The 13386-nt window shown below is 36.6% G+C and overlaps 1 protein-coding gene across 1 annotated transcript in view; it reads left to right on the top strand.

The window, feature by feature from the left end:
* PCM1 (pericentriolar material 1) overlaps positions 1-12233 on the top strand; it is a 40482-nt gene extending 28249 nt beyond the window's left edge. The window contains 10 exon segments of the mRNA XM_010079542.1: positions 1067-1206; positions 1737-1934; positions 4183-4242; positions 6011-6149; positions 7734-7946; positions 9740-9754; positions 9928-10178; positions 10372-10464; positions 10582-10705; positions 11902-12233. Of these exon segments, the coding sequence (XP_010077844.1) occupies positions 1067-1206; positions 1737-1934; positions 4183-4242; positions 6011-6149; positions 7734-7946; positions 9740-9754; positions 9928-10178; positions 10372-10464; positions 10582-10705; positions 11902-11927 (1259 nt within the window). The 3' untranslated portion in view covers positions 11928-12233.
* The last annotated feature ends 1153 nt before the right edge of the window (positions 12234-13386 follow it).

The raw sequence follows: 13386 nt of genomic DNA on the forward strand, positions 1-13386 counted from the left end.
GAATTAGGAGAATAGGAAAAGGACCTGCATAATTGCATAGAGTAATATTATTTCAAGTGGATGACTTGCATCTTAGCAACAGCTGCCAATAAATATGTCTTAAGTTGCAGACCTTGCTGAGAATGAAGTAAGGATTAAATACTCCAACAGAAATATGAGAAAGAAATGGTAAGGTTTCTAGATTGCATAGAGCTGGTGGACTTGACATCAAAAAGAATAGAGATTTTTTTGTTTGAAGCTGACCGAATCAAACAGAAATGTTTGAGAATGTACTTCTGAAACATTTGCTGCCTTTTAGCAGAGAGAACTGAAATAATTAAAATTAAAACTGTTATATACAGTGTAACTTGAGATATTTTTAATAGATTTTTAGCATGATTTTCTCCTGTTTACAAATATCTTTAACATTCTTGAGAGGTGGTAAACTTCAGAATATGGAGGAGAAATGTACTACTTTAAAGAAGGAGATACAGTCACAGTTCATTCTTTGCAAGGTTAAAGAGCAGAAAAGACTGAGTTGTAAGATGCTTAAGTCATCTCCATGTTCCCTTTTGTAGTATGTGCAGTATATAAGCTTAGGTTTGCTTGATAAGGTATTCAGTTGATATTAATTTTTAAAACTGTATATGTTGTTGACGAGCCACAATCTCAGTGCCTGAAGACTTCTGTTTGCAATTTTAAGGAAGCCTACAACATATATGTTAACATACCCTTTAATACACTTGAGTACACAACTATAATATATGAAGATCCGTAGTTTGTCCAGATGTTAAAAGATGGCATGTACTAATGTATTGGAAAAGTGAGGTAAAAGTGTATCATTGCCAATCAGTCATTAATGAAGTATGGTATCTGCTATAATTGTGTTCCAGTTAGTTTATTTTGTGAAATGGGTCAGGACCTGTTCATGGAGTGCTGTTCCTTCAGTAGAGAGGTGATTTGTTTTTTGTTGGTGTTTATTTTTTGTTGTTGTGGGTTTTTTTTATAAATGAACATCAGAATTTGAGTTGATTGCAGTTTGTTGCATTTTTTTAAAGTGGTAACTAAGCTTATTCTATGATACTTGTTTAGGAACACATGGATGAAGTATGCTCTTCTCAGTTACTGACATCAGTAAGACGTATGGTCTTGACTCTTACACAACAAAATGATGAAAGTAAAGAATTTGTGAAGTTCTTTCATAAGCAGCTTGGCAGTATACTTCAGGTGAGTACTTTTTCAGTGTTTTGCAACACTATTGCATCTTGGATAATGAGCAACAGATAAACCAGGTTCCCTGAAGTCGTATTTTACAACTTCAACAGCATAGCTCCTGTTCTCCTTCAGCTTTGATACAGCAATGAGATATTACCTTGTTTCCTAAAATTAAAGCTTTCATATGCACAGAACTTCTTTTCCATCACTGCTAGATAGTGAGAGGTATGTCTTGTGCCTGTGTCTGTCTTCAGGAAGAGCCCTGGTGATGCTCTTTATGGACATGTTGTGTAAATTCCTGAAAATCAATAGGTTGCTCTTTCTTCCTTCTTTTATTTTTTTTCCTACAAGCATAGATCACAAGTTCTGTGTTGTGTGGATAGAGATTCTACTTGAAATCTGTTTAAGACACTAAACCATATTTTTAAAAATTACAACTATTGTTATATGCCTAATTTTAAGTTATTAGGAATGTGACAAATACTTGGTTTTTGAAGTTTGAAACCCTGTTTCAAAAACTGAAGAATTATTTTTCTTCACAGGATTCACTGGCAAAATTTGCTGGTAGAAAATTAAAAGACTGTGGAGAGGATCTTCTTGTGGAGATCTCTGAAGTGTTATTTAATGAATTAGCCTTTTTTAAACTCATGCAAGACTTGGACAACAGCAGTATTTCTGTAAAGCAGAGATGTAAAAGAACAACAGAAACTACCGAAGTAATACAGTCGTGTGATAAAGAGGTTTGTTTTATTATATTTTTGAAAAATGTAGCTTTTCTGCATTTCCTAAATATCTGTATTTCCTAAACTGCTTTGATTACCTTAGTTCACACATGGCATATATGAGTTTTTTACAAATTAGGGCTGTGTAGTCACATTATTGCTTTGTGGAGGAGCATGAACTGGTTTTACTCAGTAAGGGAGATGTAGATGTCCTGTATTATAGATGTGTCTGTTATAGATACCTAATTGTGTAGACTCTGTTGCTGGTAATTCAGAGGAAATGTGTTCTAATGTTATTGGGCACACAGGAAGGAACAGTTAAGTGTTGAAATAGTATTAACAACTGGGGCCATTGAGTAGTTGTGGTTTAACCCCAGGAGGCAGAAACCACCACAGAGCCACTCACTCACTCCCTTGTGGTGGGATAGGGAGAGAGTTGGAAGAGTAAAAGTGAGAGAACTTGTGGGTTGAGGTAAAAACAGTTTAATGGATAAAGCAAAAGCCATGTGTGCAAACCAAGCGAAACAAGGAATTCACTCATTACTTCCCATTGGCAGGGAGATGTTTAGCTATTTCCTGGAAGGCAGGGCTCTATTGTGCAGATAGTTACTTGGGAATACAGACACCGTAACTCTAAATATTCCCCTCTTTCTTCTTCCTCTCCCAGCTTTTATTGTTGAGCATGATGTCATATGGTATCCCTTTGGTCAGTTGGGGTCAGCTGTCCCCCCTCCCAACTTCTTGTGCACCCTCAACCTACTCGCTGTGTAAGCACTGCTCAGCAGTAATGAAAACGTCCTTGTATTATCAACATTGTTTTCATCACAAGTCCAAAACATAGCCCTATACCAGCTATTATGAAGAAATTTAACTCTATCCCAGCTAAATACTTTGACATGTGGGGGTCCCAGTTCATCATCTCTCCAGTTATGCCTACAGCTTTCCTTGCAGTAGCTTAATTTACCATCTTTACCTAGCTTGAATAAGTCCTATGACATCATCAAGTAGTTCGCTTGTTGGCATATGTAGAAAGTATCACTTTTTAGACTTGGAGTGTAAAATATATGTAAGCTTTTCAGAAATATTTGACACTGTAGTGCATATTCTTCTATAACAAAGGAAGTTTTGTTTGGGTTTTGCACAATTTACTAAGGTTGTTACATCATTATTTTTAATTTTAGTGTTGCAGTTTTTAGGAACATAGCTTTTTTTTTAGTTATATGAACTATTTATGAATTGCACACTAAAACAGATCATGTCCATATACTTAAATTGGTCAGGTACCTACCTTAATGTTTCTTGTATAGTTATGACTTAAGCGTCCTTTCAGCTTTCTTTCAGAAACACAAATACCAAAGCAAACCATTAACTCATTCTTATGTTAAAGTGTCAACAGAAGATATTTTGTGAATGTCATAAACTAAGTAGTTTTAAGCATATTATCAGCTGTTATTTTAAGATAGTTTGACTTAGATATACCAGTAATATGGCTTGTGTGAGAGAGACTGTGAAGTGCCTTGTAAAGAGGCCACAGAAACACTCTGAACTGAGAAGGATTTGGACACGACTTCCTGTTATACCTGAAGTTGCTCATTGGGCCTTTGTTATATAGAGGATTGGTTTCTGCACTGCTATGAGAATGCATGGAGACAATTTAGATCTGACATTTCTTCTCCTCTCCTGGAAGACAGAGAATTAGGGTTAAGGTCAATGTTTGCCTTGTTGCTGTGGCAGCAGTTCAGATTCAAAGAGCCAGAGATAAGCCAGAACTGGCAGGTCTTGGTTACTTTGTACAGACCTGCACAATTGTGTCTATATGCTCTTCTCACAGTTTTCAGATCTAGGATCCTGATGCAGGCACATCTGATCTTGGTCAATTTTGTGGCTATCTTGAGTCCAGTAACCTGACTGGTTTTAGATTCCATGCTGAAAAACACAGCTCTCTGTCTTGACTGGAGCTGGTGTATCTAATTCTATATGTTAAATGTGATTTAACCATGGACTGGAGATTTAGCCCATGGAAACAGAATTGTTTAAATGAAAAGGGCTAGCACAGGTTTTTGTAATGTTTTATAACTCTGGAATTTTGAAGACATCTCTGTAAACATCTCTCATGGTATAGAAGTCCCTGTGGTTTACAGCCATTTTGAGATTGCAATTCTTGGTAAGATTGGCATTTCAGCTAGGCTTTCACAAAGCCCTAGTTTGGTTCAGTATTTTAAAGTAATTTCAGTTTAGAATTGAAGACAGTTTGTGTTTCTTCTAGGCAAAAAAAGGTCTCCAGGTGGATGTTTGTTCATCTGCTGAAGATGTCGATGAGGACAAAGTATGTTTATGCTTCTCAACTGTCTTTATTCCTCAGATAATTTCACAGATCACTTAGTCTTACTGTTTTCAGTCATATAAATCCAGTATCTGTAAGCAGCCCATTTCCTAGTGTTCATAAATTAACTAAACATCATGGGTTTTATCTCCTTTCTGTTAATTTCAGTGATATACTGTAACAAAGTAAGTTATAATTTCCCTTTTTTAATTTGAGCTTAAGGTCTGGGAAGAGACTGCCAAAAAATCTGCCTTCATCAATACATTTTTGTTATTATATGCATTCAGTAAACATGACTTGCAACCAAGGAACTGATATCCTCTTGTTTTTATTCCTGTTTCTGCTGCAGAGCCATTACCAGTGTAAAGTCTGTTTAATGCATTTCTTAGAAAACATTATCTTGTTATCTTTCAAGTAGTGCATTCAGATCAAGAAAGATACTTTTCTATCTATTGTTGGTGACCTTTATGTAGAATGAGCTTTGCTTTAGGACTGACAGTTTGAAGGGCTAAAAAGAGCAAAGTTTATGTTGAATGCTACGCACTGAAATGGAATAATGGGTGATACTTGCTGAGCAGCTTTAGGGTAGGATCTTGCTTTTCCTTTTAGTATTTATTTTCTGTACTTTAAAAAAAGGCCTGTTCTGAAGGTGTTCATGGTGGGATTTGGTCTGGGGCTGTTGCCTGTGTTCTCAGAGCAGTGAGAATCTAGTAATTTGTTGAAGAATTAAATAAGGAGAACAGTAATTAGAGATGGTGCTTAACTATTTGTAGCAATTAACATTTTCTTTTTTAATGGTATGGAATAAGTTGCTTTACTTTCCGTCTTAAGGACAAGGCAGATATTCTGAGTTTGAAGCATTTGAGGTCCTCAGGGTCAAAGTCTGAGTATTAAATGTTAGTGCCCAAAATTTCTCCCTTTTCTCTTTAAGTTGGCTTTGAAAACCACTAAAACCATTGTGTTTGGGGAGGGGGATTGTATATGAAGTTTTGTATTTCCTGCTGGAATGTTCAGCTTTTTCCAGCCAAGGGAAAGATAGAGGTAATGTACTAAGTAGAATGTTGAGTGCTTTCCTGAATGGGCATAGGCATATGTGTAGGCATGTATGGGCATAGAGTCAGTGCTTTCTTCTAGGGCTTAGAGCTTTTGTCACACTGCTTTAGAAGCAAAAGTGCAAAGCCATTTGTTACGTGTTATGGTTTCTGTAGTGTAGAGGAGTCCTTTCAAGATCTGGAGCCAAATTCAAGGCCATACTTGGGGTTCATATAGACTGAGCAGAATTTTCTCTTTCAAGGTATTCAGCAAATCACTCGGCAGAGAAGCTGCTGAGTAGCTCTTGCTAATTAAATGAGAAGCTGCAGTTAAGAATTTTTACTAGAGATCATTTAGGAGAGGCAGGGAAGTTGATAGAAGGTAATAATGCAGGTGTGTCTGTATTCCTCTTGATAATGATAAATCTAACTTAAAGAATTTTTTTTTAAGCTAGCATCCTGATCAGTGTAACCTTTTTAGATAATGAAATACTCAGCTGTGATGTCCTTGATAGCTATGACTGAACAGTGCATGGTCTCTTATAGTGAGTTCTGATGCTCTGTTTCAGGAGTTGCTTTATAATGTTAATTTCAAGGCCTTAAGGACTATTTAAACATGAATTTTTAGTCTGGAGATTTTTTAATTTTTGAGAAACAAAGATGACTCCTTGATGCCGAAACCGTAACTTAACATTTAGATACATTAACATGAAATTGCACAGAATTCCTTGTTTCCCTAGGACAAGGATGAGACTGAAACCATTAAACAAGTGCAGGACTCAGAAATGTACGATGGTAATGGAGTTCCTGAAGGTAGTAGGTCTGATGCGTCTGATCAAGAGGAAGATGAGGAAAGCGAAAGTGGTCCAGTGGCAATAAGTAAGAAGTTTTTATGTGTCTCATAATTCAATGCTTTCGCTGTAGTTTGACCAATTAATTTTATAAGAGGATTTGCTTTGTAACACCTTCTCTCACAGATTTTCTAGTCAGGTCTTTTCCAGTGGAAGTTTTCCAATACTGTATTTACTAGTATTGTGCCAAGGGTTGAACATTCCAGTTACAGGAGTGTTTTCTCTTTGTAACTTGTAGATCTGTAAAAACACATGCTGGAATCAGTTTCATTGTTTAAGTTACACATCCTGTCTCAGCTAAACCTGAAGTTTCTCAACCTTTAACCTGAATGATGTGAAATTTTAATGATTTTTTTTAATATGCTTCTACTTAAGCTTGCATATTTTTTTAATAATTTCTTTTTCCTGTTTGTAATCTTACACCAAGTACTCAGGGCTTAGTTTCCCTTTTATTTGCATTCGTCATACCAACTTGTTTAATAACTTAGATATCTCACAGGAACACAGTGGTCTTTGTTTGTAATATAGCTTATGTGAAGCATATGGATCTCTGACTTCAAAACATCCTTTGAAATCAAGATACAGTGATGACTTACTTTCAGAGTTATAACTGATTGTCATGGTTTATAAAACCATGGGGACAGTTTTCCTAAACACCTGGTGGGCTGAGGCAGGGAACAGGGAGGGTTTCACTCACCACTTAGGGTCATGGGCAAGAGACCGACACGACTCGTGAAGAACAATAAAACCACTGAATTTATTAACTGTTTACAAAAAGAAGCAGGATATTGAAAGAGAGAAACCACATCTTACACAAAAGGCATTTCTCCCCCACCCCTCCCTTCATCCCAAAGCCCAAAGGCTTTGTTCTGTACCTTCTCCTCCCCCCGGACGCACATGGAGGGGGGGAAAAGGGGAAAGGGGGTTTGCAGTCAGTCCGAGCCGCTCCTTTTCTCCTCAAAGTCTCTCCTGGCTGCCTCATGGAGTTTTCCAACGTGGGGCTTCTAGTTGCAGTGTGGGGTCCTCCACGGCTGCTTCCAACGGGGCATCAGTCCCCCAGTGACTCCCCTGACTCACCACCTGGCAAGGGAAAATGGCAGAGAAGCTCTCTCTCTTGGTGACCAGAGTGCCATGTGGTTCAATCATCTCTCAAATCCCGCTTCCTTTTTCTCTGCCCTCGAAGGTCTTCATCGGCTACCGGGAAGAAGGGCTCCCAGGAGAGCCATGGTGGAGGCTGGGTTAGGGCAGATCGTTCGCAGAAGCCGAGCACGTCGCCCGAGCCATGCCCTGCTCCCTGCTTCGGGGCCACTCCACGCACCCCTATTGTTCTGTGTCCCTTCTTAAATATGTTATTCGCAGAGGCGCCAATTGGCTGGTCTGGGGCAGGAGTGTGCCCTTCCCCCATTCCCCCTGTTACCAAATGGGGGGGGGGGGGGGTGACTCAGAGCCCCCACTTTAACCCCTCCCTTGCTGCCAGACAAAACCCATAACACTGATTGTTGCAGTAAATTCCCAGAAGGGATTTGGATTTTGCAGCCTGACTTTTACTTTGTCAGGTTCTGTCAATATGTAAATCCAATGTGAAGGTGGTTTTATATTGATTTGCCTTCAGGTTTATCGAAAGCAGAAACCCAACCTCTGACTAACTATGGCAGTGGAGAAGATGAGAATGAAGATGAAGAAATAGAATTTGAGGAAGGACCTGTTGATGTGCAGACTTCACTACAAGCCAGCAGTGAAACAACAACTGAAAATGAACAGGTAGCATCAAAGCTTTAAATGCAGAACAAACCTAAGCCAGTGCATAGCTTTTCAGTACCTATTTGTACATAACCTCAGTTTTTCTTGTTTTTCTTGTTGCACTGTTTCCCTACTAATGCAAGTAAAAGAATGATACAAGAAATTACATGAAGACAATAGCTGCTACATACAAAATGTAGTATTCCCTGCCTGAATTTAATGGATGGATGGACACACAAAACTAACGTTTAAATCTGCTATAGGAGAGAGAAAATGTTAAGCTGCAGTAGAAAATATAAACTTTCAAAAAAGCATCAAGTTTTAAACCGTTAACTGGTTCTTCCTCTGTGTTTGCTGACATCAAGTTCTAATTAGGCTTTCCTTTGACGAAGCTGTTGACTCTTGTATTCTAGCTTGTCTTTGATTTGTCTTTCCTCTTTATCATATAATAATCTTTTCTAGAACAACAATGAAATATTATTGGCTGCTATTGTCAATTTCACTGTTAGTTTCCTTAAAAACATTTGTATGTTTATGATCTGGTTCTGGAGACTTGTTAATTCTTTATATTTCAGTAAATAAGATTGACTTCTGAGTCCTTTGAAACTTTGGTTTGCTCAACAGCTATTACATCCTTGCCTAAATATTAACTGGAACATTTTACTTTAGAAGTTAAAACTATAGATCTTTTCAGTGGAACCAAAGTTTACCTGGGAACTACTATAATGAAAAGAAAACTAAATGTTCAGATAGAACACACCTATCAGTATTAATAGTTTCTTAAAGTGTTGTTGACCAGCTGATGAATACAGAGTAGAACTTGCTCCTTATTTCAAACTAGTGAAAAGACAAAAACATGGAGCAAGTGTACAATGTGTTTCTTGTTAGCAAGGAAGTTAGCCAGTAAGCTATGAAGCTGATCAGTAGAATCTGTTCTAATAACTCGTTTTCACCTTCCCCAATAGACTTCAAACCAGGAATTGAGTAAGACAAAAAGTGAGGTTTTGTCATCAGAACAAGAATCTATTAATGTTAAAGGTAAGCCCTGTATGCAGTAACTGAGAGATTAACACTTCTATATGTATTTGCATACTGTGAGAAATATCTTGGACAGTGCCTGCAATATGTGTAATTAAGAGGAAGATGATAAAATTTGCAAGAGTTCACTGGGCTGTTCTTTTCATAGGACCATGTATATCAGTTGACTAGATGTATCTATTTTGATGCAGACATGGCAAATCTTTTAAAGAGGAAACCTGGAATAATCCTATGTAGCTAGATGTGGTTTTATTGCTTGACGATAGCATAATTTTCAGTTGATGGTTGCGGCCCTTGGCACACAACTGTAGCAGAGTTAATTTGCCTTACAGTATTTTGATGCTTATATTTGTCTAGTACTTGCTTTTTCTGGTACTACCATTTACTAGCAATTGAAATCACTTTATATTTTAAAGATTAATTTCTGTGAGCAATGCTGTGTTGTAACTGCTTAAAAACTGAGAAATCACTTTCTGTCAAAAAACAAACAGTAGCAGGTGGTATGAATGTCACTTCTAATCTAACTGTTGTTGCCACCTTCTTTTTCTGTTTTTCTGTTGCAAATACTGGGTTTGTTCCTGGTCTTTTTTTCATAGACTAAAAGCAGCATTTGAGTAGATCCTGTGTTGCCACAAAAATGTTGCAAAATGTTAAGGAATTTGTTGTTCTGTCTTGTATCTCCTTATACCTAGAATTAATATCTTACAATAGGCCATATAGTTCTGCAAGTTGGGGGTTTGGGGTTTTTTTTTGTTTTGTTTTGTTTTTTAAAAAGCTTTATCAAGTCAGAAATAAAATTTTAAGTCACATACTGTCTTATGATAATTGTTGATACTTAAGTGCATGAGAGTACAAGTAACTGATGTTTTATTTCAGTTAGCTTTGTGTTGATCTGAGAGACTAATTCACTTTCATTGCTCATTTGTAGCTTTGGATCATGATTTGTAAAAAATAATAATCAGGGATTTTTGTATGCTCAGAATCTTTTACTGTCTCTACCTAGTTGAAATGTAGTTTTGTGATTTTAGGTGAACAAGATGTGGCTACAATTTTGCCTCATTACCTCAATGTCATGGAGAATACACCGCTTTTAACAGTCAATACCCCAGAATCCTTTATAGAAGCTAGTAAGAAAACAGGAGAATCAAGCTCACTTTTACCAGTAAATGAAACTCAAACCCTAGATACAACGTGTGTAGGAAACAAATCTGCTACAAGTTCTGAAAGCTCTGTGGCTGGCAGCCCTGATACGGAGTCACCTGTGCTAGTGAATGAATATGTACGTATATTTCAATTAAGATATATCCAAGAGAAATTAGAAGCCTTTTTTCCATTTCAGTCTTGTTCAGTTTTCATCTGCAAATTTGTTATGGGCATTGTTTTTTGATGTACTTTATAACAGTAAAAAATCTATCTTTGGAGTGAAAATAAAGTAGCACTATTCTCTTAAATGTCACTATTTTTATTAACAGGAAGCTGGTTCTGGAAATGTGAGTCAAAAATCTGATGAAGATGACTTTGTGAAAGTTGAAGACTTGCCCCTTAAACTTGCGGTATATTCAGAGGTACTTTGCTATTGCTTGTGGGGTTGTTGTGCAGAAGTGCACAACCTAAATGTATTAGTTCTTATTGCTGTCTAGATAATTATCGAGAATGTTGAGTTTTGCTTATCTGTTACAAAGGCAGATTTAATGAAGAAAATGGCAACAGAGGCCCAAACGAACAGTTTGTCTGATGAACTGCTGGATGGAGGTGGAGCTCAGGATCAAGAATTAGTAGGAGATGCCCAAACTTTGAAAGAACCTGGTAAAGATGATTTTCTAAACCCTCTACACCTATTGAGAAAACACTCTGAAATGGCCTAGAATTTAAATATCTTGTTATCACTGATTGAAGTAAGCAGTTATTGTGGTGCTGAAAGAATATCCTTTTTTTGTTATCATGCATTTGAAAATTATATATTGATACGAAAGGATTTTGCCTTCCATGTCCTTTCTGTCTAATTCTGTTAGATTCTGTGGCTAATACAGTCATAAAAATTAACATATTGAAAATACATGTTTTAATGATTTGAAATGTATTAAAATTGAATAGTATTTTTGTTTCTTGTTACAAGATTTGGTTTAATAATACTGTAAATTCTAATTCCTATTTTCTGGTTTAATAATGGTCAATATAATTTGTTGACAGAATACTCTGTTTTTGTAATAGAAAAGTTCAAGAGACTTTTCAGAATAGTAAAATACCTCTTCAGGGAAAATTATTTTTTATATGAAGCATATCATGAGGTAGAAAAAAACTTCCTGTGTGTATGACAGCAATAAAGATTTGTCACTTTCATGAAACTATTTATGTAGCTAGAAAAAAATAATGATAGTGCAGGTCAAATAATTTTTTTTTAATAGAATGTTGATATTGTCACACAAGTTGTGGCATTAGAGTCTTCTGTTCTAGTCTTAGGCTTGTAGTTCTCCACTGGAGGGTATAGTAATGGCATATATAAATGCATGAACTGGGTATTCTGATAGTAGTAGTTTTCTGCCAGTGTAGCTAGCTTCAATTCCTCAAACAGTATAAGCTGCTGAAAATGCTGAGGTTTTAATGTAGTTGCAGTGAGAGCACAGGATTTTGCAGAATATTGTGAAGGAAGATGCATCTTTCCTTCCATTCATTTACTCCCAATCACCATTCTGCTGCCACGTCTGTTGTTTCAGTTTGGTGAATGCTGATGCATATGCCTGGTGTAGGGACAGGCTAGCTAAGAATGCCATGCCACACAAAATTGGTAGGTAGCAACTAAGCCATTCTTCATCTGTGTAGGGGGGATGGCTGCAGCTGCTCACGTAAGCCATGGCTCAAAATGCTTGTAAAAAAAAAAGATGAGGGTGAAATATTTCATCAAGGTGTATTAGTGGATACTTGCAAGGAGTTAAAATGTGGTCAAGAGCTGTGTTTGATGCCTTATAGCTGTTAGGCAATAATGAGTATACTCTGTTTTACAGAAACTTTTGGAGCGCAAAGTGCATGAGAATGACATGAAGATATCTGCATTCATAAACTCCATGTATACAAATGCATATGGAAGATCAGCACCAATTTCCCAGAATTCTGAAAGTGTATAAAAATGTAAAATTGTTAACACACTGCCTCTTAGGATAGGTATGTTGACTTTTGCCGGTGGCAGTTTGAACAGCTGGAACTGAATCCTCTTCTATTCAGTTTTGCTGCACTGTTCTTTTTCTGTCTTAATATTTTTTATTTTTTATTGTGACTTGCTCAGTAATTTTAAAATTGTTCAAAATGGTAGTTTTAAATAAAGTTTGGACTTGTCTGTAAATTTGTCTTCTGAAAAATTTTCCTCTGGCTTACAAAATGGTATGCAGAGTGTGTTGTTGGAAGTTATCCAACTTTAACTGGTGGCATGCTTGTAGCAGTTTGTTCGTCTTCTTCAGAGAAACGCTGTTAGTTTTCCTGGGACAAGAGACTCTTGTCACAGTTGAGTTTCTCCATCTTCTAGAAATATGAGGTATAGACACCATACATTACTACAGGTTGCCTTTATAGCCTAAAGTATAGCTGCTCTGTAGGAAAAAAAAAAAGTTCCTGTTCATGGCCTGTGGAATTAATTTGTGTCAGCACATTTTCTGAAGTAAAGTAAATACTCTAGTTTTGTAGCTAACTGCAGAAACAGTCTGTATCTTTCTGTATTTTGTTCTGCACTTTCAGAATGCAAAGGGATAAACCTGTCTGAAAATTTCAGTATCCTTTCACATGTAACACTAAAAATTGGCTGCAGTTTGAAGCCTGTAGAATTTGCTCCTAAAGTATTTGACTTTGTAATAGGTTTTCACATAGAAAGGAAGAAATTTAGGAAGTTACAATTAAAGGTAATGCTTAAAAAAACAGTTCAAGTTAGCACCTAATGAAGTCTCATGGCAAAGGTGCAATTAGGATTGTAGAAAAGTAGATTAGAAAATTTCACCAGAACAAAATTTTTCTCCACTTTTTCAGATCACAGTTCTAATAGTAGTAGGTCATGAAATTGAGCTAGAAATAGCTTATTCAGCATATCTGCTGCATTATAGAGATCTTATTTACCTTAAACAAATACAAAGCTTTTCTCAATGTAGTTAAAAAGCAATGGTCATCTTTAATTCAGGCTTGTCTTCTTTTTGAGGTTAGTGTAATAATATGACTATATGCTGTAGGAGACAGTTTAGTGACAGTGAAACCTAAATATGCCTGAAGTGGAATAAAACGAGTGTTATTCTTCTGTGATTTCTTTTTTTTTAGGTTGGTTTAAGTGCGTCTAGGTTTTCTGAGTGAATTTTGAAAGGGCAGATTACAATCATATGCCTCTCATCTCTAAAGACAGAAGTATATTAAAAGGTTTGAAGACAGCTTAGTTACTGTGCGGGCTTTAAACTCACGGTGATACTGTGTGCAGAAAAACTTTACAATTTTGAAGACAGGAAATACATTGATGA

Source organism: Pterocles gutturalis, unplaced genomic scaffold (genome assembly GCF_000699245.1).
Source record: "Pterocles gutturalis isolate BGI_N339 unplaced genomic scaffold, ASM69924v1 scaffold11164, whole genome shotgun sequence".
Classification (NCBI taxonomy): Eukaryota; Metazoa; Chordata; class Aves; order Pterocliformes; family Pteroclidae; genus Pterocles; species Pterocles gutturalis.